Raw genomic sequence first — 24,522 nt, 5'->3', positions numbered from 1 at the left:
CTCTGTACCGGTACCCTCTGTATATAGCCTCCACATTGACTCTGTACCGGTACCCCCCTGTATATAGCCTCCACATTGACTCTGTACCGGTACCCCTCTGTATATAGCCTCCACATTGACTCTGTACCGGTACCCCTCTGTATATAGCCTTCACATTGACTCTGTACTGGTACCCCCTGTATATAGCCTCCACATTGACTCTGTACCGGTACCCCCTGTATATAGCCTCCACATTGACTCTGTACCGGTACCCCTCTGTATATAGCCTTCACATTGACTCTGTACTGGTACCCCCTGTATATAGCCTCCACATTGACTCTGTACCGGTGCCCCCTGTATATAGCCTCCACATTGACTCTGTACCGGTACCCCTCTGTATATAGCCTCCACATTGACTCTGTACCGGTACCCCCTGTATATAGCCTCCACATTGACTCTGTACCGGTTCCTCCTGTATATAGCCTCCACATTGACTCTGTACCGGTACTCCCTCTATATAGCCTCCACATTGACTCTGAACCGGTACCCCCTGTATATAGGCTCCACATTGACTCCGTACCGGTACCCCTGTATATAGCCTCCATATTGACTCTGTATCGATACCCCCTGTATAAAGCCTCCACATTGGCTCTGTACCGGTACCCCTTGTATATCGCCTCCACATTGACTCTGTACCGGTACCCCCTGTATATAGCCTCCACATTGACTCTGTACCGGTACCCCCTGTATATAGCCTCCACATTGACTCTGTACTGGTACCCCCTGTATATAGCCTCCACATTGACTCTGTACCGGTACCCCTGTATATAGCCTCCACATTGACTCTGTACCGTAACACCCTGTATATAGCCTCCACATTGACTCTGTACCAGTTCCCCCTGTATATAGCCTCCACATTGACTCTGTACCAGTTCCCCCTGTATATAGCCTCCACATTGACTCTGTACCGGTACCCCCTGTATATAGCCTCCACATTGACTCTGTACCGGTACCCCCTGTATATAGCCTCCACATTGACTCTGTACTGGTACCACCTGTATATAGCCTCCACATTGACTCTGTACCGGTACCCCCTGTATATAGCCTCCACATTGACTCTGTAATACCCTGTATATAGCCTCCACATTGACTCTGTACCGGTACCCCCTGTATATAGCCTCCACATTGACTCTGTACCGGTTCCCCCTGTATATAGCCTCCACATTGACTCTGTACCGGTTCCCCCTGTATATAGCCTCCACATTGACTCTGTACCGGTACCCCCTGTATATAGCCTCCACATTGACTCTGTACTGGTACCCCCTGTATATAGCCTCCACATTGACTCTGTACCGGTTCCCCCTGTATATAGCCTCCACATTGACTCTGTACCGTAACACCCTGTATATAGCCTTAAGGTCTACTACACCTGTTGTATTCAGCGTTTCACTGTAAGGTCTCCCTGTTGTATTCAGCATTTCACTGTAAGGTCTACTACACCTGTTGTATTCAGCATTTCACTGTACGGTCTACTACACCTGTTGTATTCAGCATTTCACTGTAAGGTCTACTACACCTGTTGTATTCAGCATTTCACTGTACGGTCTACTACACCTGTTGTATTCAGCATTTCACTGTAAGGTCTACTACACCTGTTGTATTCAGCATTTCACTGTAAGGTCTACTACTATATGGTGATCGGCATCTAAACTTTCATAGTATTACCATGATGACAGGAAAAACAGATCGTCTTTCAATCACCCACGTGGGTATAACCAATGAGGAGATGGGTACCTGCTTCTATAAACCAATGAGGAGATGGGAGAGGCAGGACTTGTAGCGCAATCTGCGTCAGAAATAGGAAGGAGTTCTATTTTAGCCCTTGGCAACACAGACGCTCGTTGGCGCACGCCAGCAGTGTGGGTGCAATAATTGAATAACATGGATTTCTACATTTATTTTGTGATGCTCGCGCACGCGATGTGTTATCATGGGGGTAATGTAGAGCTGTGTTATAATGGGGGTAATGTAGAGCTGTGTTATCATGGGGGTAATGTAGAGCTGTGTTATCATGGGGGTAATGTACAGCTGTGTTATCATGGGGGTAATGTAGAGCTGTGTTATCATGGGGTAATGTACAGCTGTGTTATCATGGGGGTAATGTACAGCTGTGTTATCATGGGGGTAATGTAGAGTTGTGTTATCATGACGGTAATGTATAGCTGTGTTATCGTGGGGATAATGTAGAGCTGTGGTATCATGGGGGTAATGTAGAGCTGTGTTATCATGGGGGTAATGTAGAGCTGTGTTATCATGGGGGTAATGTACAGCTGTGTTATCATGGGGGTAATGTACAGCTGTGTTATCATGGGGGTAATGTAGAGTTGTGTTATCATGACGGTAATGTATAGCTGTGTTATCGTGGGGATAATGTAGAGCTGTGGTATCATGGGGGTAATGTAGAGCTGTGTTATCATGGGGGTAATGTAGAGCTGTGTTATCATGGGGGTAATGTACAGCTGTGTTATCATGGGGGTAATGTACAGCTGTGTTATCATGGGGGTAATGTAGAGTTGTGTTATCATGAGGGTAATGTATAGCTGTGTTATCGTGGGGATAATGTAGAGCTGTGGTATCATGGGGGTAATGTAGAGCTGTGTTATCATGGGGGTAATGTAGAGCTGTGTTATCATGGGGGTAATGCAGAGCTGTGTTATCATGGGGGCAATGCAGAGCTGTGTTATCATGGGGGTAATGTAGAGCTGTGTTATCATGGGGGTAATGTACAGCTGTGTTATCATGGGGGTAATGTAGAGCTGTGTTATCATGAGTGTAATATAGAGCTGTGTTATCATGGGGGTAATGTAGAGCTGTGTTATCATGGGGGTAATGTAGAGCTATGTTATCATGGGGGTAATGTAGAGCTGTGTTATCATGAGAATCTGGTCAAAGTAGAGCAGAATATAGGGAATAGGGTATCACTTGGGACGCAGGATGATATAAAGTAGAAATGGAGGTTGTGGTCTTTCTGTAGATGGTCTGTGGTCAATAAGAGGTCATTGGGGGAGCATGGGGAGAGGTCTGTGTGTGTGGTGAGGGGGAGAGGTCTGTCTGTGTGGTGAGGGGGAGAGGTCTGTGTGTGTGTGGTGAGGGGGAGAGGTCTGTCTGTGTGGTGAGGGGGAGGACCGTCTGTGTGGTGAGGGGGAGAGGTCTGTGTGTGTGCTGAGGGGGGAGAGGTCTGTGTGTGGTGAGGGGGAGAGGGCTGTGTGTGTGGTGAGGGGGTAGAGGTCTGTGTGTGTGCTGAGGGGGAGAGGTCTGTTTGTGGTGAGGGGGAGAGGTCTGTGTGTGTGGTGAGGGGAGAGGTCTGTGTGTGTGGTGAGGGGGAGAGGACCGTCTGTGTGGTGAGGGGGAGAGGTCTGTGTGTGTGGTGAGGGGGTAGAGGTCTGTGTGTATGGTGAGGGGAAGAGGTCTGTGTGTGTGGTGAGGGGGAGAGGTCTGTGTGTGTGGTGAGGGGGGAGAGGTCTGTGTGTGTATGGTGAGGGGGGAAAGGACTGTCTGTGTGTAGCTGGAAAAATTGATATTTTCTGTTTTCCTCTGATTCAGTTGTAATGCTGTTTGTTGATTCAATAAGGAGACTAGAGTATACATGCTCTGTGCTTTCGTTCTCTGAGCCTATGGTGTTAACCTAGTGGCTACAGGTCTGTGTTGTTAACCTAGTGGCTACAGGTCTATGGTGTTAACCTAGTGGCTACAGGTCTATGGTGTTAACCTAGTGGCTACAGGTCTGTGTTGTTAACCTCGTGGCTACAGGTCTGTGTTGTTAACCTAGTGGCAACAGAACATGGTGTTAACCTAGTGGCTACAGGTCTATGGTGTTAACCTAGTGGCTACAGGTCTGATGTGTTAACCTAGTGGATACAGGTCTATGGTGTTAACCTAGTGGCTACAGGTCTATGGTGTTAACCTAGTGGCAACAGAACATGGTGTTAACCTAGTGGCTACAGAACATGTTGTTAACCTAGTGGCTACAGGTCTGTGTTGTTAACCTAGTGGCTACAGGTCTGTGGTGTTAATCTAGTGGCTACAGGTCTATGGTGTTAACCTAGTGGCTACAGAACATGGTGTTAACCTAGTGGCTACAGGTCTGTGGTGTTAACCTAGTGGCTACAGGTCTGTGGTGTTAACCTAGTGGCTACAGGTCTGTGCTGTTAACCTAGTGGCTACGGGTCTGTGGTGTTAACCTAGTGGCTACAGAACATGGTGTTAACCTAGTGGCTACAGGTCTGTGTTGTTAACCTAGTGGCTACAGAACATGGTGCTAACCTAGTGGCTATAGGTCTGATGTGTTAACCTAGTGGCTACAGGTCTGTGTTGTTAACCTAGTGGCTACAGAACATGGTGTTAACCTAGTGGCTACAGGTCTGTGTTGTTAACCTAGTGGCTACAGGTCTGTGTTGTTAAGCTAGTGGCTACAGGTCTGTGTTGTTAACCTAGTGGCTACAGGTCTGTGGTGTTAACCTAGTGGCTACAGGTCTGTGGTGTTAACCTAGTGGCTACAGAACATGGTGTTAACCTAGTGGCTACAGAACATGGTGTTAACCTAGTGGCTACAGGTCTCTGGTGTTAACCTAGTGGCTACAGGTCTGTGTTGTTAACCTAGTGGCTACAGAACATGCTGTTAACCTAGTGGCTACAGGTCTGTGTTGTTAACCTAGTGGCTACAGGTCTGTGTTGTTAACCTAGTGGCTACAGGTCTGTGTTGTTAACCTAGTGGCAACAGGTCTGTGGTGTTAACCTAGTGGCTACAGAACATGGTGTTAACCTAGTGGCTACAGAACATGGTGTTAACCTAGTGGATACAGGTCTATGGTGTTAACCTAGTGGCTACAGGTCTATGGTGTAAACCTAGTGGCTACAGGTCTATGGTGTTAACCTAGTGGCTACAGGTCTATGGTGTTAACCTAGTGGATACAGGTCTATGGTGTTAACCTAGTGGCTACAGGTCTATGGTGTTAACCTAGTGGCTACAGGTCTGTGTTGTTAACCTAGTGGCTACAGGTCTATGGTGTTAACCTAGTGGCTACAGGTCTATGGTGTTAACCTAGTGGCTACAGGTCTATGGTGTTAACCTAGTGGCTACAGGTCTATGGTGTTAACCTAGTGGCTACAGGTCTATGGTGGTGGTCTATGGTGTTAACCTAGTGGCTACAGGTCTATGGTGTAACCTAGTGGCTACAGGTCTGTGTTGTTAACCTAGTGGCTACAGGTCTATGGTGTTAACCTAGTGGCTACAGGTCTGTGTTGTTAACCTAGTGGCTACAGGTCTGTGTTGTTAACCTAGTGGCTACAGGTCTGTGTTGTTAACCTAGTGGCTACAGGTCTATGGTGTTAACCTAGTGGCTACAGGTCTGTGTTGTTAACCTAGTGGCTACAGGTCTGTGTTGTTAACCTAGTGGCTACAGGTCTATGGTGTTAACCTAGTGGCTACAGGTGGCTACAGGTCTGTGTTGTTAACCTAGTGGCTACAGGTCTATGGTGTTAACCTAGTGGCTACAGAACATGGTGTTAACCTAGTGGCTACAGAACATGGTGTTAACCTAGTGGCTACAGAACATGGTGTTAACCTAGTGGCTACAGGTCTATGGTGTTAACCTAGTGGCTACAGGTCTATGGTGTTAACCTAGTGGCTACAGGTCTATGGTGTTAACCTAGTGGCTACAGGTCTATGGTGTTAACCTAGTGGCTACAGGTCTATGGTGTTAACCTAGTGGCTACAGGTCTATGGTGTTAACCTAGTGGCTACAGGTCTGTGTTGTTAACCTAGTGGCTACAGGTCTGTGTTGTTAACCTAGTGGCTACAGAACATGGTGTTAACCTAGTGGCTACAGGTCAGAACATGGCTACAGGTCTGGTGTTAACCTAGTGGCTACAGGTCTGTGTTGTTAACCTAGTGGCTACAGGTCTGTGTTGTTAACCTAGTGGCTACAGAACATGGTGTTAACCTAGTGGCTACAGAACATGGTGTTAACCTAGTGGCTACAGGTCTGTGTTGTTAACCTAGTGGCTACAGGTCTGTGTTGTTAACCTAGTGGCTACAGGTCTATGGTGTTAACCTAGTGGCTACAGGTCTGTGTTGTTAACCTAGTGGCTACAGGTCTATGGTGTTAACCTAGTGGCTACAGGTCTATGGTGTTAACCTAGTGGCTACAGGTCTATGGTGTTAACCTAGTGGCTACAGGTCTATGGTGTTAACCTAGTGGCTACAGGTCTATGGTGTTAACCTAGTGGCTAGTGGCTAGTACAGGTCTATGGTGTTAACCTAGTGGCTACAGGTCTATGGTGTTAACCTAGTGGCTACAGGTCTATGGTGTTAACCTAGTGGCTACAGGTCTATGGTGTTAACCTAGTGGCTACAGGTCTATGGTGTTAACCTAGTGGCTACAGGTCTATGGTGTTAACCTAGTGGCTACAGGTCTATGGTGTTAACCTAGTGGCTACAGGTCTATGGTGTTAACCTAGTGGCTACAGGTCTATGGTGTTAACCTAGTGGCTACAGGTCTGTATTGTTAACCTAGTGGCTACAGGTCTATGGTGTTAACCTAGTGGCTACAGGTCTATGGTGTTAACCTAGTGGCTACAGGTCTATGGTGTTAACCTAGTGGCTACAGAACATGGTGTTAACCTAGTGGCTACAGGTCTATGGTGTTAACCTAGTGGCTACAGGTCTATGGTGTTAACCTAGTGGCTACAGAACATGGTGTTAACCTAGTGGCTACAGAACATGGTGTTAACCTAGTGGCTACAGGTCTATGGTGTTAACCTAGTGGCTACAGAACATGGTGTTAACCTAGTGGCTACAGGTCTATGGTGTTAACCTAGTGGCTACAGAACATGGTGTTAACCTAGTGGCTACAGGTCTATGGTGTTAACCTAGTGGCTACAGGTCTATGGTGTTAACCTAGTGGCTACAGAACATGGTGTTAACCTAGTGGCTACAGGTCTATGGTGTTAACCTAGTGGCTACAGGTCTATGGTGTTAACCTAGTGGCTACAGAACATGGTGTTAACCTAGTGGCTACAGGTCTATGGTGTTAACCTAGTGGCTACAGGTCTATGGTGTTAACCTAGTGGCTACAGGTCTATGGTGTTAACCTAGTGGCTACAGGTCTATGGTGTTAACCTAGTGGCTACAGGTCTATGGTGTTAACCTAGTCTATGGTGTTAACCTAGTGGCTACAGGTCTATGGTGTTAACCTAGTGGCTACAGGTCTATGGTGTTAACCTAGTGGCTACAGGTCTATGGTGTTAACCTAGTGGCTACAGGTCTATGGTGTTAACCTAGTGGCTACAGGTCTATGGTGTTAACCTAGTGGCAACAGAACATGGTGTTAACCTAGTGGCTACAGGTCTATGGTGTTAACCTAGTGGCTACAGGTCTATGGTGTTAACCTAGTGGCTACAGGTCTATGGTGTTAACCTAGTGGCTACAGGTCTATGGTGTTAACCTAGTGGCTACAGGTCTATGGTGTTAACCTAGTGGCTACAGGTCTATGGTGTTAACCTAGTGGCTACAGGTCTATGGTGTTAACCTAGTGGCTACAGGTCTATGGTGTTAACCTAGTGGCTACAGGTCTATGGTGTTAACCTAGTGGCTACAGGTCTATGGTGTTAACCTAGTGGCTACAGGTCTATGGTGTTAACCTAGTGGCTACAGGTCTGTGTTGTTAACCTAGTGGCTACAGGTCTATGGTGTTAACCTAGTGGCTACAGGTCTATGGTGTTAACCTAGTGGCTACAGGTCTATGGTGTTAACCTAGTGGCTACAGGTCTATGGTGTTAACCTAGTGGCTACAGGTCTATGGTGTTAACCTAGTGGCTACAGGTCTATGGTGTTAACCTAGTGGCTACAGAACATGGTGTTAACCTAGTGGCTACAGGTCTATGGTGTTAAGTGTAGGTCTATAGGTCTATGGTGTTATGGTGTAGAGACAGACAGGAGACACCACCACCACCACCACTACTCATTTATCTGTTTGTAGAGACAGACAAGAGACACCACCACCACCACTACTCATGTATCTGTTTGTAGAGACAGACAGGAGACACCACCACCACCACTACTCATGTATCTGTTTGTAGAGACAGACAGGAGACACCACCACCACCACCACTACTCATGTATCTGTTTGTAGAGACAGACAGGAGACACCACCACCACCACTACTGTATCTGTTGGTAGAGACAGACAGGAGACACCACCACCACCACTACTCATGTATCTGTTGGTAGAGACAGACAGGAGACACCACCACCACCACTACTAATTTATCTGTTGGTAGAGACAGACAGGAGACACAACCACCAGTCTATTATTCTAAACGGCCGTTACTGTCTTTATGACGTAGGCTACATACAGAGTAGGATGCCCACACACACACAGACCAGGCTCCAGTACTGTATACTGGATACCCACACAGGCCTCTCTCTGTATCTGTCTCTCTCTATCCCTCTCTGTCTCTATCTCTCTCTCTCTCTCTGTATATATATATATATATATTTACCTCTCTCTCTATCTATCTATCTATCTATCTATCTATCTATCTATCTATCTATCTATCTATCTATCTATCTATCTATATATATATATATATATCTCTCTCTCTCTCTCTCTCTCTCTCTCTCTCTCTGTCTCTCTCTCTCTCTCTCTCTCTCTCTCTCTCTCTCTCTCTCCCTCTCTCTCTTGCTCTCTCTCTCTCTCTATCTCTCTGTCTCTCTCTCTCTATCAATTCAATTCAAGGGACTTTATTAGCATAGGAAACATATGTTAACATTGCCAAAGCAAGTGAAGTAGATAATATACAAAGTGAAATAAACAATCAAAATTAACAGTATTCGTTACACACACAGAAATTTCAAAACAATAAAGACATTACAATTGTCATATTATATATATATATATATATATATATATATATATATATATATATATATATATATACAGTGTTGTAACAATGGACAAATGGTTAAAGGACACAAGGGAAAATAAAAAAGCATAAATATGGGTTGTATTTACAATGGTGTTTGTTCTTCACTGGTTGCCCTTTTCTTGTGGCAACAGGTCACAAATCTTGCTGCTGTGATGGCACACTGTGGAATTTCACCCAGTAGATATGGGAGTTTATCAAAATTGGATTTGTTTTCTAATTCTTTGTGGATCTGTGTAATCTGAGGGAAATATGTATCTCTAATATGGTCATACGTTGGACAGGAGGTTAGGAAGTGCAGCTCAGTTTCCACCTCATTTTGTGGGCAGTGTGCACATAGCCTGTCTTCCCTTGAGAGGCAGGTCTGTCTACGGCGGCCTTTCTCAATAGCAAGGCTATGCTCACTGAGTCTGTACATAGTCAAAGCTTTCCTTAAGTTTGGGTCAGTCACAGTGGTCAGGTATTCTGCCAGTGTGTACTCTCTGTTTAGGGCCAAATAGCGTCCTAGTTTGCTCTGTTTGTTTGTTAATTATTTCGAATGTGTCAAGTAATTATCTTTTTGTTTTCTCATGATTTGGTTGGGTCTAATTGTGCTGCTGTCCTGGGGCTCTGTAGGGTGTGTTTGTGTTTGTGAACTGAGCCCCAGGACCAGCTTGCTTAGGGGACTCTTCTCCAGGTTCATCTCTCTGTAGGTGATGGCTTTGTTATGGAAGGTTTGGGAATCACTTCCTTTTAGGTGGTTGTAGAATTTAAAGGCTATTTTCTGATTTTGATAACTGGTGGGTATCGGTCTAATTCTGCTCTGCATGCATTATTTGGTGTTCTACGTTGTACACAGAGGATATTTTTGCAGAATTCTGCATGCAGAGTCTCAATTTGGTCTTTGTCCCATTTTGTGAATTCTTGGTTGGTGAGCGGACCCCCGAACTCACAACCATAAAGGGAAATGGGTTCTATAACTGATTCAAGTATTTTTAGCCAGATCCTAATTGGTATGTTGAATTTTATGTTCCTTTTGATGGCACAGAAGAACCTCTGTCTCTCTCTCTCTTCTGCTTTCTTGTGTTCTCTTTCCTTCTTTCTCTCTTTCTCTCTCTCTCTGCCTCTCTCTCTCTGTCTCTCTCTCTCTCTCTCTCTCTCTGTCTCTCTCTGTCTCTCTCTGTCTCCCTCTCTCTCTCCCTCTCTCTGTCTCTCTCTGTCTCTCTCTGTCTCTCTCTGTCTCTCTCTCTGTCTCTCTCTGTCTCTCTCTCTCTCTCTCTCTCTCCTCTCTCTCTGTCTCTCTCTGTCTCTCTCTCTGTCTCTCTCTATCTCTCTCTCTCTGTCTCTCTATGTCTCTCTATGTCTCTCTCTCTCTCTCTCTGTCTCTCTCTGTCTCTCTCTCTCTCCCTCTCTCTCTCTCTCTCTCTCTCTCTCTCTCTCTCTCTCTCTCTCTCTCTCTCTCTCTCTCTCTCTCTCTGTCTCTCTCTCTCTCTCTCTCTCTCTGTCTCTCTCTATCTCTCTCTCTGTCTCTCTCTGTCTCTCTCTCTCTCTCTCTCTCTCTCTCTCTCTCTCTCTCTCTCTCTCTCTCTCTCTCCTCTCTCTCTCTCTCTCTCTCCCCTCTCTCTCTCTCTCTCTCTCTGTCTCTCTCTCTCTCTCTCTGTCTCTCTCTATCTCTCTCTCTCTGTCTCTCTCTGTCTCCCTCTCTCTCTCTCCTCTCTCTGTCTCTCTCTGTCTCTCTCTGTCTCTCTCTATCTCTCTCTCTGTCTCTCTCTGTCTCTCTCTCTCTCTCCCTCTCTCTGTCTCTCTCTGTCTCTCTCTATCTCTCTCTCTCTCTGTCTCTCTCTATCTCTCTCTCTCTGTCTCTCTATGTCTCTCTATGTCTCTCTCTCTCTCTGTCTCTCTCTGTCTCTCTCTCTCCTCTCTCTCTCTCTCTCTCTCTCTCTCTCTCTCTCTCTCTCTCTCTCTCTCTCTCTCTCTCTCTCTCTCTCTCTCTCTCTCTCTCTCTCTCTCTCTCTCTCTCTCTCTCTGTCTCTCTTCTCTCTCTCTCTCTATCTCTCTCTGTCTCTCTCTGTCTCTCTCTCTCTCCCTCTCTCTATCTCTCTCTGTCTCTCTCTGTCTCTCTCTCTCTCTCTCTCTCTCTCTCTCTCAGCTGTATCCGGGCGGGGTGACTGCTCTGCTCTGCTCTACTTTCTGTCCCGCTGTGTGACACGTCATACATCTTCTGTAGCTCGAGCCTCTACTACTCAACCATGTGGATGAGAATATTATCATGTTGTAAAAGAGAATGTGTTCTCAATGGCGTAACTAGCTAAATAAAGTTTTAAAATATGATATAACAGTTATTATTTTCTCCCTCTGTCTCTCTCAAGAGAATACTTTGTCGTGTCTTTACTATCATTAAATTGAAGACTTAGTTTTTATCAAAGATTCTCTGTAATTAGTATTACACGATTAAACTGATTAATCATGTAACTGTAATTAACGACGACGGGCCACCAAGGAAAATATTCAGATTACACAGTTATAATTTCCTAATATAACCTTTCAGATATTTTATATCTGATCAATTAGTCTTCGAATTAATGAATTATTTACTTTACCTCACGTTAGTCTCATTCCAAACGTCGTAAATTGTTGGTTATCTGCACGAACCCAGTCTTCACTATGAGTCATCCATACATCAATTGTCTTAAATAATTTATTTACTAAGTATTTCTCAGAAATGCATAACACAAACAAGCAAAGTAAATATGGTTACAAGAAATGACAGGGGAATGTGCCCTATTGGGCTAAACCGGTATCGCGGCTTGTTAGACAAAAGTCACTACAGAGTTGATAATTATAACAATTGAAATGCTAATCCTTTGCACATGAACGCTCACTCCTTCGGGAACAATTGCAATCAATATATATATTTACGCTCAGTGTGTCGTCTTGATCGCTGGTGAAAAGTTTGTTTCTTTTGTAGAATTGTCTGTCTCTCTCTCCCTTTGTCTGTCGTGGTTAGAGGGGATAGTTCAAAGCGACATTCATTCATGTTGTTGTAGAATGGATGTTTTGGCGTTCTTCGTGTTCAATGATACCGAATTCCTAGCTGCAGACTAGTAATTAATATCAAAGACTTGTTCTTATTCTGTCGGTATCGATAGTCGAAGAGTTTAACCACGTGGGATGCAACCTTTGTCCCCTCGTAATGGAGAAAAACATGGTCTGGTTGAGGAATTCTCAAGATTGGGGTTTTATTCGGGAGTTATGGTAATGTGGCCGCACCGTCTCCCATGAGCCCCACAAAATGGTACCAAACGGACCAGTTCATAGCTTCACCGATCTTTTATACCTTCTCCAGAACATAAATGTTGTTCGGACCTCAAGTTCTGTGAGGTGGAAGAAATTATTTTGTTCTCTATGAAAATTCACTCTGTCTCTATACTGTGTGGCCATGAGGCAGGGTACGACCTCTCTGACCACAGCAGCCTGGTTGTAGGAGACATAGAGAGGGGGATGGTGCTCGCTGTACCCAAAGAGGGCAACGTCATGACAACTGTCAACGTGGACAGTTCTGTGAGTGGCTTTGGATATTAGCCTATGTAAAGTATATATGCTGGAAGTCAGGAAACAGGTGAGGAAGGTGAGTATAATAAAGAACCGTAGCCAATGAACAAACACGAGGAGCCTACATGAGGAGTAATCAAAGAGAAAATGATTAGCAGGTGGTTGCCAGGTGTGTAATGATGGTTGCCAAGTGTGTAATGATGGTGGCCAGGTGTGTAATGATGGTTGCCAGGTGTGTAATGATGGTTGCCAGGTGTGTAATGATGGTTACCAAGTGAGTAATGATGGTTGCCAGGTGTGTAATGATGGTTGCCAGGTGTGTAATGATGGTTGCCAGGTGTGTAAAGATGGTTGCCAGGTGCTCAATGTGGGTGTCCAGGACTGGTGGTTTGTACCCTGGCGACGTCGAGCACCGGAGGGAGGGAATTGGCGTGAAAGCCTATATATCGAAAACAGTGTATTTTTCTGCTCTGAGGATTTGGATGAAGGTACTCGCTAAATGACCATGTTACCTAAATGGCCATGTTACCTACATGCACCTAAATGACCATGTTACCTACATGACCATGTTACCCACATGCACCTAAATGACCATGTTACCTACATGAGCATGTTACCTACATGTACCTAAATGACCAAGTTACCTACATGTACTTAAATGACCATGTTACCTACATGTACCTAAATGACCATGTTACCTAAATGACAATGTTACCTAAATGACCATGTTACCTACATGCACCTAAATGACCATGTTACCTACATGACCATGTTACCCACATGCACCTAAATGACCATGTTACCTACATGAGCATGTTACCTACATGTACCTAAATGACCATGTTACCTACATGTACCTAAATGACCATGTTACCTACATGTACCTAAATGACCATGTTACCTAAATGACAATGTTACCTAAATGACCATGTTACCTACATGTACCTAAATGACCATGTTACCTACATGTACCTAAATGGCCATGTTACCTAAATGACCATGTTACCTACATGTACCTACATGACCATGTTACCTACATGTACCTAAATGACCATGTTACCTAAATGACCATGTTACCTACATGTACCGAAATGACCATGTACCTACATGACCATGATACCTACATGTATCTAAGAACCATGTTACCTACATGTACCTAAATGACCATGTTACCTACATGTACCTAAATGACCATGTTACCCACATGTACCTAAATGACCATGTACCTACATGACCATGTTACATGCATGTACCTAAATGACCATGTTACCTACATGCACCTAAATGGCCATGTTACCTACATGTACCTAAATGGCCATGTTACCAAAATGACCATGTTACCTACATGTACCTAAATGACCATGTTACCTACATGTACCTAAATGGCCATGTTACCTACATGTACCTAAATTACCATGTTACCTACATGTACCTAAATGACCATGTTACCTACATGTACCTAAATTACCATGTTACCTACCTACATGTATCTAAATGACCATGTCACCTACATGTACCTACATGACCATGTTACCTACCTACATGTATCTAAATGACCATGTCACCTACATGTACCTAAATGACCATGTTACCTACATGTACCTAAATGGCCATGTTACCTACATGTAACCTAAATGACCATGTTACCTACATGTAACCTAAATGACCATGTTACCTACATGTACCTAAATTACCATGTTACCTACATGTATCAACATGACCATGTTACCTACATGTATCTAAGAACCATGTTACCCACATGTACCTAAATGACCATGTTACCTACATGTACCTAAATGACCATGTTACCTACATGACCATGTTACCTACATGCACCTAAATGACCATGTTACCTACATGTATCTAAGAACCATGTTACCTACATGTATCTAAAACAGTGTATTCCTCTGTGTCTCTAGATCACACTGAGAAGTGCTCCACTATGCCCGACTCACCTGCGGATGTGAAAGCACAATCCAGGTTAACTCCAACCACCATGCCTCCTCCTCCTCCAACCACCCAGGGAGCCCCTCGAACCAGCTCCTTCACACCTACTACATGTAAGTACTGACACACACACACACACACACACACATACACACACACATACACACAGGGAGCACCCTGAACCATTTATTTCACCCCCACTACTCTGCTGTACATGTCAGTACTACCGACCCAGCGAGCCAGCCAGCCAGCCAGGCATACAGACAGACAGACAGACAGACAGACAGACAGACAGACAGACAGACAGACAGACAGACATACAGACAGACAGACAGACAGACAGACAGACAGACAGACAGACAGACAGACAGACAGACAGACAGACAGACAGACAGACAGACAGACAGACAGACAGACAGACAGACAGACAGACAGACAGACAGACAGACAGACAGTGTGTAACTAGTGTTATTTTATTGTTGTGTTTAACCCTAGTGTTGTTTTCTACAAAAAAAAAATAATAATATTTTTTCATTGAATTATAAACTATACAGTCAAATCAAATCAAATCACTTTTTTAATGCTGTGTTGTGTTGGACCTTTTGTTATTTTCTCCATCTTCTTTGTGTCTCTAGTAACCAACGGCAACAACAGCCACTCCCCCAAGGCGCTGAACGGAGCGCCTTCGCCACCAAATGGCTTCAGCAACGGCCCTAGCTCCTCCTGCTCTTCCTCGCTGGCCAATAAGCAACTCCCTCCAGCGTGTGGCGCCCGGCAGCTCAGCAAGCTGAAACGCTTCCTCACCACACTACAGCAGTTCGGCAACGACATCTCGCCTGAGATCGGAGAACGCGTCCGCACTCTGGTGCTGGGGCTGGTGGTGAGTCTGTAAACCAGGGGTTCCAAAATGTGCTCCTGTGCCCCCTCACCCTCCGCGTTCAGATAAACACTATCTCCTCACCCTCCGCGTTCAGATAAACACTATCTCCTCACCCTCCGTGTTCAGATAAACACTATCTCCTCACCCTCCACATTCAGATAAGCACTATCTCCTCTCCCTCCACGTTCAGATAAACACTATCTCCTCACCCTCCACATTCAGATAAACACAATCTCCTCACCCTCCACGTTCAGATAAACACGATCTCCTCACCCTCCACGTTCAGATAAACACTATCTCCCCACCCTCCACATTCAGATAAACACAATCTCCTCACCCTCCACGTTCAGATAAACACAGGTGTGGGTGGATGCTGTGCATACATGGTACATACATTACATGTCACGGTTATCTAGAGACACAGTTGTATGTATGGTAAAAGACTGGCATGTGAGGGCACAATATACCCTTTTGACCAGAGCACTATGGTCTTCTGATGTTAGTGGTGGTAACACCTAATCAATCTTAATCAATTCCAAGATGGCGTAGCAGTAAGTCGTCCTGTCGTGTCGTGTCCCTTGTATATATCGTTTCTTTTTCATTTTTTTACATATTTTTCATCGCATATCTCTTTAAAAACATTTTGCTAAACCTAAGCTTCCAAATACTCTCCTGCAACCGGCCTCACCCAATGTAGCTATTTTTCCTAAAGTATTTATATTTACTTCGGAACCGGAACCCCTCAACTGAAGCTAGCCAGCTAACCACCAGCTATGCTAGCGGTCTTCAGCTAACCGGTCATCAGCTAACCTTTAGCTCGGAAAGCTCTCGCCCCGGATGATTACTCCTGGCTAGCGTTTCCACCCACTTAGCTTGAAGCTAGCCCGGCCAGCGCACCTGTGCTACCACCGTAGCATACTCCTGGGCTACAATATCTGGACCCACGACCGGTCTATCGATGTCACTGCATGAAGAGGAATAAACAGTCTCACCCCATCGCGACGTCCCCCAAAGGCTAACTCTCTAGCCCTCGCTATCTCCCTGCTTGCTAATTCGGCCTGCTAACTGCTAGCTTGTCTAGCTCCGGTCCGCTAACTGCTACCTTGTTTAGCCCGGGCCTACGAACTGTTAGCTTGTTAGCACAGGCCTGCTAACCATCTGAATCGCCGCGTCCCAAACACTCACTGGACCCATATTTACTTTCTATCTCTTTTTGATTTTGAATTTGTTTAATTTAATTTGTTTATTTTGAAAATGACTCTCTCCAGAAATAAGTCTCTCACTGTTGCCGCCTGCTACCGACCCCCTCAGCTCCCAGCTGTGCCCTGGACATCATTTGTGAATTGATCGCCCCCCATCTAGCTTCAGAGTTTGTTCTGTTAGGTGACCTAAACTGGGATATGCTTAACACCCCGCCAGTCCTACAATCTACGCTAGATGCCCTCAATCTCACACAAATCATCAAGGAACCCACCAGGTTCAACCCTAACTCTGTAAACAAGGGCACCCTCATAGACGTCATCCTGACCAACTGGCCCTCCAAATACACCTCCGCTGTCTTCAACCAGGATCTCAGCGATCACTGCCTCATTGCCTGTATCCGCTACGGAGCCGCAGTCAAACGACCACCCCTCATCACTGTCAAACGCTCCCTAAAACACTTCTGTGAGCAGGCCTTTCTAATCGACCTGGCCCTTGTATCCTGGAAGGACATTGACCTCATCCCATCAGTTGAGGATGCCTGGTCATTCTTTAAAAGTAACTTCCTCACCATTTTAGATAAGCATGCTCCGTTCAAAAAATGCAGAACTAAGAACAGATACAGCCCTTGGTTCACCCCAGACCTGACTGCCTTCGACTAGCACAAAAACATCCTGTGGCGGACTGCAATAGCATCGAATAGTCCCTGTGATATGCAACTGTTCAGGGAAGTCCAGAACCAATACACGCAGTCAGTCAGGAAAGCTAAGGCCAGCTTCTTCAGGCAGAAGTTTGCATCCTGTAGCTCCAACTCCAAAAAGTTCTGGGACACTGTGAAGTCCATGGAGAACAAGAGCACCTCCTCCCAGCTGCCCTCTGCACTGAGGCTAGGTAACACGGTCACCACCGATAAATCCATGATTATCGAAAACTTCCATAAGCATTTCTCAATGGCTGGCCATGCCTTCCGCCTGGCTACTCCAACCTCGGCCAACAGCTCCGCCCCGGCAGCTCCTCGCCCAAGCCTCTCCAGGTTCTCCTTTACCCAAATCCAGATAGCAGATGTTCTGAAAGAGCTGCAAAACCTGGACCCATACAAATCAGCTGGGCTTGACAATCTGGACCCCCTATTTCTGAAAATATCCGCCGCCATTGTCGCAACCCCTATTACCAGCCTGTTCAACCTCTCTTTCATATCATCTGAGATCCCCAAGGATTGGAAAGCTGCCGCAGTCATCCCCCTCTTCAAAGGGGAGACACCCTGGACCCAAACTGTTACAGACCTATATCCATCCTGCCCTGCCTATCTAAGGTCTTCGAAAGCCAAGTCAACAAACAGGTCACTGACCATCTCGAATCCCACCGTACCTTCTCCGCTGTGCAATCTGGTTTCCGAGCCGGTCACGGGTGCACCTCAGCCACACTCAAGGTACTAAACGATATCATAACCGCCATCGATAAAAGACAGTACTGTGCAGCCGTCTTCATCGACCTTGCCAAGGCTTTCGACTCTGTCAATCACCATATTCTTATCGGCAGACTCAGTAGCCTCGGTTTTTCGGATGACTGCCTTGCCTGGTTCACCAATTACTTTGCAGACAGAGTTCAGTGTGTCAAATCGGAGGGCATGCTGTCCGGTCCTCTGGCAGTCTCTATGGGGGTGCCACAGGGTATAATTCTCGGGCCGACTCTTTTCTCTGTATATATCAATGATGTTGCTCTTGCTGCGGGCGATTCCCTGATCCACCTCTACGCAGACGACACCATTCTATATACTTTCGGCCCGTCATTGGACACTGTGCTATCTAACCTCCAAACAAGCTTCAATGCCATACAACACTCCTTCCGTGGCCTCCAACTGCTCTTAAACGCTAGTAAAACCAAATGCATGCTTTTCAACCGATCGCTGCCTGCACCCGCATGCCCGACTAGCATCACCACCCTGGATGGTTCCGACCTTGAATATGTGGACATCTATAAGTACCTAGGTGTCTGGCTAGACTGCAAACTCTCCTTCCAGACTCATATCAAACATCTCCAATCGAAAATCAAATCAAGAGTCGGCTTTCTATTCCGCAACAAAGCCTCCTTCACCCACGCCGCCAAGCTTACCCTAGTAAAACTGACTATCCTACCGATCCTCGACTTTGGCGATGTCATCTACAAAATTGCTTCCAACACTCTACTCAGCAAACTGGATGCAGTCTATCACAGTGCCATCCGTTTTGTCACTAAAGCACCTTATACCACCCACCACTGCGTCTTGTATGCTCTAGTCGGCTGGCCCTCGCTACATATTCGTCGCCAGACCCACTGGCTCCAGGTCATCTACAAGTCCATGCTAGGTAAAGCTCCGCCTTATCTCAGTTCACTGGTCACGATGGCAACACCCATCCGTAGCACGCACTCCAGCAGGTGTATCTCACTGATCATCCCTAAAGCCAACACCTCATTTGGCCGCCTTTCGTTCCAGTACTCTGCTGCCTGTGACTGGAACGAATTGCAAAAATCGCTGAAGTTGGAGACTTTTATCTCCCTCACCAACTTCAAACATCAGCTATCTGAGCAGCTAACCGATCGCTGCAGCTGTACATAGTCTATTGGTAAATAGCCCACCCATTTTCACCTACCTCATCCCCATACTGTTTTTATTTATTTACTTTTCTGCTCTTTTGCACACCAATATCTCTACCTGTACATGACCATCTGATCATTTATCACTCCAGTGTTAATCTGCAAAATTGTAATTATTCGCCTACCTCCTCATGCCTTTTGCACACATTGTATATAGACTCCCCCTTTGTTTTCTACTGTGTTATTGACTTGTTAATTGTTTACTCCATGTGTAACTGTGTTGTCTGCTCACACTGCTATGCTTTATCTTGGCCAGGTCGCAGTTGCAAATGAGAACTTGTTCTCAACTAGCCTACCTGGTTAAATAAAGGTGAAATAAAAAAATAAATAAAAAAATAAACACACATTGTATTGAATAGAAGCAGTACCTAAACTAGCTCTGCCTGCCAGTCCTTAGACTTTTATTCTCTCCATATGTCTTCCATTAAACTAAAATCATTCAATCCCTGACAGGACATGGTTAGCTTCCAATAACTTATTATCATATAATGTATTCCATATGTATTCAGGTCTCTCTCACTGTGTCTCTCTCTTTCGCTCTCTCTTTCTCTCTGTCTGTCTCTCTCTCTATGTCTCTCTCTCTCTTTCTCTCTCTCTCTCTGTGTCTCTCTCTCTCTTTCGCTCTCTCTTTCTCTCTGTCTCTCTGTCTCTGTCTCTCTCTCTCTCTCTCCATCTCTCTCTCTCTGTCTCTCTGTCTCTGTCTCTCTCTCCCTCTGTCTCTCTCTCTCTGTCTCGCTCTCTCTCTCTGTGTGTCTCTCTCTTTTTGCTCTCTCTTTCTCTCTCTCTTTCTCTCTGTCTGTCTCTCTCTCTCTCTGTCTCTCTCTCTCTCTGTCTCTCTCTGTCTCGCTGTCTCTCTCTCTGTGTGTCTCTCTCTTTCGCTCTCTCTTTCTCTCTCTCTTTCTCTCTGTCTCTCTCTCTCTCTCTCTGACTCTCCTCTCTCTCTCTCTGTCTCTCTCTCTCTGTCTCGCTGTCTCTCTCTCTGTGTGTCTCTCTCTTTCGCTCTCTCTTTCTCTCTCTCTTTCTCTCTCTCTTTCTCTCTGTCTCTCTTTCGCTCTCTCTTTCTCTTTGTCTCTGTCTCTCTATCTTTACTCTGACCTAGAATTCAACGTTAACCATAGAGGAATTCCACTCCAAGTTGCAAGAAGCGACTAACTTCCCTCTCCGACCTTTTGTCATCCCGTTCCTGAAGGTAAGTCGTATTTCACAAGGAGGGACGACAGACACACAGCCAGATCTGGAAACCATTTAACCAGCCGCAGAGCTGAGACGCAGATGTGTATATTTCGTTAGTCTGTTTTTCATTCCTTCATTCCTCGGATGGAAGAAGGCCTAGAAGCATTGAATTTCCGCTTCTATTGGACCTCATTTCATTTTCATGGCTATATTTTTTCAATCTCTCTTTATTCAAGATTTTAAGTGGAAAGATAATTTGGCCTAGTGAAATATCATGAATCTAGTTGAGGGGGGGGTCTGGACTGGTCTGACCCCCTGTCTCTCCCTGGTCACTCTACTCTAGTCTGTTGGGCATCTATTGTTAGGGTGCATCCCAAATGGCACCCTATTCCCTACTCAGTGCACTACTTCTGGTACCCTATTCCATATGGGCCCTGGTCAAAAGTAGTGCACTAAGTCGGGAATAGGTGCAATTTGGGATGCAGATTTTGCTTTTCTCCATGAGCACAGAAACATGAACAGCCTGGTCCCTCTGTATCTCTGTATCCATCCACTAATGATTCAACATCAGGCTCTACTATACTATATTATATTATATATACTATATAGTATACTAGTATACTGATTTATAGGGGTCAGGTAGAACCAACTCAACACTTAACCAAGACTTCCTTTATTTTGTCCTTCTCTCGCTCTCTCTCACTCTCTGTCACCGCTCTGTCTTTCTCTCTATTTTTCTTTCTCACTTTTTCTTTCTCTCTCTCCTCACCAGTTCCCCCCTTCTCTCAATTAAATTCAATTTCAATTCACTTTATTGGCATGACGTAACAATGTACATATTGCCAAAGCTTACTTTGGAGATTTACAATATTAACATAAATAATACTATTAATCAATGTTGTAGCAACAATAATCATCAAACCAGTGCCTTGCAAAAGTATTCACTTCTCCTATTCTGTTGCATTACAACCTGTAATTTAAATAGATTTTTATTTGGATTTCATGTAATGGACATACACTTCACAGAGCTGGGCTTTACGGAAGAGTGGCCAGAAAAAAATTAGCAAACATGTTTGGTGTTCGCCACAAGGCATGTGGGAGACTACCCAAACATATGGTAGAAGGTACTCTGGTCAGATGAGACTAGAATGTAGCTTTTTGGCCATCAAGGAAACGCTATGTCTGGCGCAAACCCAACACCTCTCATCACCCCAAGAACACCATCCCTACAGTGAAGCATGGTGGTGGTAGCATCATGCTGTGGGGATGTTTTTCATCTGCAGGGACTGGGATACTGGGAAACTGGTCAGAATTGAAGGAATGATGGATGGCACTATATACAGGACAATTCTTGAGGGAAACCTGTTTCAGACTTCCAGAGATTTGAGACTGGGACGGGGGTTCACCTTCCAGCAGGACAATGACACTAAGCATACAGCTAAAGCAACACTCAAGTGGTTTAAGGGGAAACATTTAAATGTCTTGGAATGGCCTAGTCAAAGCCAGACCTCAATCCAATTGAGAATCTGTGGTATGACTTAAAGATTGCTGTACATCAACGGAACCCATCCGGTGGCTAGATATGCCAAGCTTATTACGGTACAGAGTTAATGTGGAGGCTATATACAGGGTATTTGGTACAGAGTCAATGTAGAAGCTATATACATGGGGTACCAGTACAGAGTCAATGTGGAGGATATATACTGGGGGTACCGGTACAGAGTCAATGTCCGGGGGCACCGGTTAGTCGTGGTAATTGAGGTAATATGTACATGTAGGAAGAGTTAAAGTGACTATGCATAGATAATAAACAGAGAGTAGCAGCAGCATAGAAGATAATGCAAATAGTCAGGGTAGCCATTTGATTAGCTGTTCAGGAGCCTTATTGCTTGGTCGGTAGAGGCTGTTTAGAAGCCTCTTGGACCGAGACTTGGCACTCCAGTACCACTTGCCTTGCAGTAGCAGAAAGAACAGTCTATGACTGGGGTGGCTGGAGTCTTTGACCATTTTTAGGGGCTTACTCTGACACCGCCTGGTATATACGGCCTAGATGGCTGGAAGATTGGTCATAGTGATGTACTGGTCCGTACCCTCTGTAGTGCCTTGCCGTCGGAGGCCGAGCAAAACCAGGCAGTGACGCAAACAGTCAGGATGCTCTCGATGGTGCAGCTGCAGAACTTTTTGAGGATCTGAGAACCCATGCCAAATCTTTTCAGTCTCCTGAGGGGGAATAGGTTTGGTTATGCCCTCTTCCCGACTGTCTTGCTGTGTTTGGACCATGTTAGTTTGTTGATGATGTGGACCATGTTAGTTTGTTGATGATGTGGACCATGTTAGTTTGTTGATGATGTGGACCATGTTAGTTTGTTGATGATGCGGACCATGTTAGGTTGTTGATGATGTGGACCATGTTAGTTTGTTGATGATGTGGACCATGTTAGTTTGTTGATGATGTGGACCATGTTAGTTTGTCAGCCCCGTCGATGAGAATGGGGCCGTGCTCAGTCTTCCCTATCGGCTGTCTCATCGTTGTCGGTGATCAGGCCTACCACTGTTGTGTCGTCGGCAAACTTAATGATGGTGTTGGAGTCGAGCCTGGCCGTGCAGTCATGAGTGAACAGGGGGTACAGGAGGGGACTGATCATGTACCCCTGGGGATATCCAGTGTTGAGGATCAGCGTGGCAGATATGTTGTTGCCTACCCTTACCACCTGGGGGTGGCCCGTCAGGAAGTCCAGGATCCAGTTGCAGAGGGAGGTGTTTAGTCCCAGGATCCTTAGCTTAGTGATGAGCTTTGAGGGTAATATGGTGTTGAACGCTGAGCTGTAGTCATGACTTCCGGCGCCGACAGAGATGGCCGCCTCGCTTCGCGTTCCTAGGAAACTATGCAGTTTTTTGTTTTTTTACGTGTTATTTCTTACACTAGTACCCCAGGTCATCTTAGGTTTCATTACATACAGCCGAGAAGAACTACTGAATATAAGATCAGCGTCAACTCACCATCAGTACGACCAAGAATATGTTTTTCGCGATGCGGATCCTGTGTTCTGCCTTACAACCAGTGTAACGGAGTGGATTACATGCAGCGACCCAAAAAAACGACTCAGAAAAAGAGGGAAACGAAGCGGTCTTCTGGTCAGACTCCGGAGACGGGCACACCGTGCACCACTCCCTAGCATTCTTCTCGCCAATGTCCAGTCTCTTGACAACAAGGTTGATGAAATCCGAGCAAGGGTAGCATTCCAGAGGGACATCAGAGACTGCAACGTTCTCTGCTTCACGGAAACATGGCTAACCGGAGAGACGCTATCCGAAGCGGTGCAGCCAGTGGGTTTCTCCACGCATCGCGCCGACAGAAACTAACATCTTTCTGGTAAGAAGAGGGGCGGGGGCGTATGCCTTATGACTAACGTGACATGGTGTGATGAAAGAAACATACAGGAACTCAAATCCTTCTGTTCACCTGATTTAGAATTCCTCACAATCAAATGTAGACCGCATTATCTACCAAGAGAATTCTCTTCGATTATAATCACAGCCATATATATCCCCCAAGCAGACACATCGATGGCTCTGAACGAACTTTATTTAACTCTCTGCAAACTGGAAACGATTTATCCGGAGGCTGCATTCATTGTAGCTGGGGATTTTAACAAGGCTAATCTGAAAACAAGACTCCCTAAATTTTATCAGCATATCGATTGCGCAACCAGGGGTGGAAAGACCCTGGATCATTGTTACTCTAACTTCCGCGACGCATATAAGGCCCTGCCCCGCCCCCTTTCGGAAAAGCTGACCACGACTCCATTTTGTTGATCCCTGCCTACAGACAGAAACTAAAACAAGAGGCTCCCACGCTGAGGTCTGTCCAACGCTGGTCCGACCAAGCTGACTCCACACTCCAAGACTGCTTCCATCACGTGGACTGGGAGATGTTTCGTATTGCGTCAGACAACAACATTGACGAATACGCTGATTCGGTGTGCGAGTTCATTAGAACGTGCGTTGAAGATGTCGTTCCCATAGCAACGATTAAAACATTCCCTAACCAGAAACCTTGGATTGATGGCAGCATTCGTGTGAAACTGAAGGCGCGAACCACTGCTTTTAATCAGGGCAAGGTGTCTGGTAACATGACTGAATACAAACAGTGCAGCTATTCCCTCCGCAAGGCTATCAAACAAGCTAAGCGCC

The 24,522-nt window shown here is 45.5% G+C and overlaps 1 protein-coding gene across 1 annotated transcript in view; it reads left to right on the top strand.

The window, feature by feature from the left end:
- Nucleotides 1-24,522, top strand: part of LOC112251674 (protein CBFA2T1-like) — a 146,382-nt gene that overhangs the window by 77,351 nt on the left and 44,509 nt on the right. The window contains 3 exon segments of the mRNA XM_042310313.1: nucleotides 14,414-14,554; nucleotides 15,077-15,321; nucleotides 20,255-20,344. Of these exon segments, the coding sequence (XP_042166247.1) occupies nucleotides 14,437-14,554; nucleotides 15,077-15,321; nucleotides 20,255-20,344 (453 nt within the window). The 5' untranslated portion in view covers nucleotides 14,414-14,436.

Source organism: Oncorhynchus tshawytscha, linkage group LG31, assembly GCF_018296145.1.
Source record: "Oncorhynchus tshawytscha isolate Ot180627B linkage group LG31, Otsh_v2.0, whole genome shotgun sequence".
Classification (NCBI taxonomy): Eukaryota; Metazoa; Chordata; class Actinopteri; order Salmoniformes; family Salmonidae; genus Oncorhynchus; species Oncorhynchus tshawytscha.
This window is presented reverse-complemented; position numbering and strand designations above follow the sequence as displayed.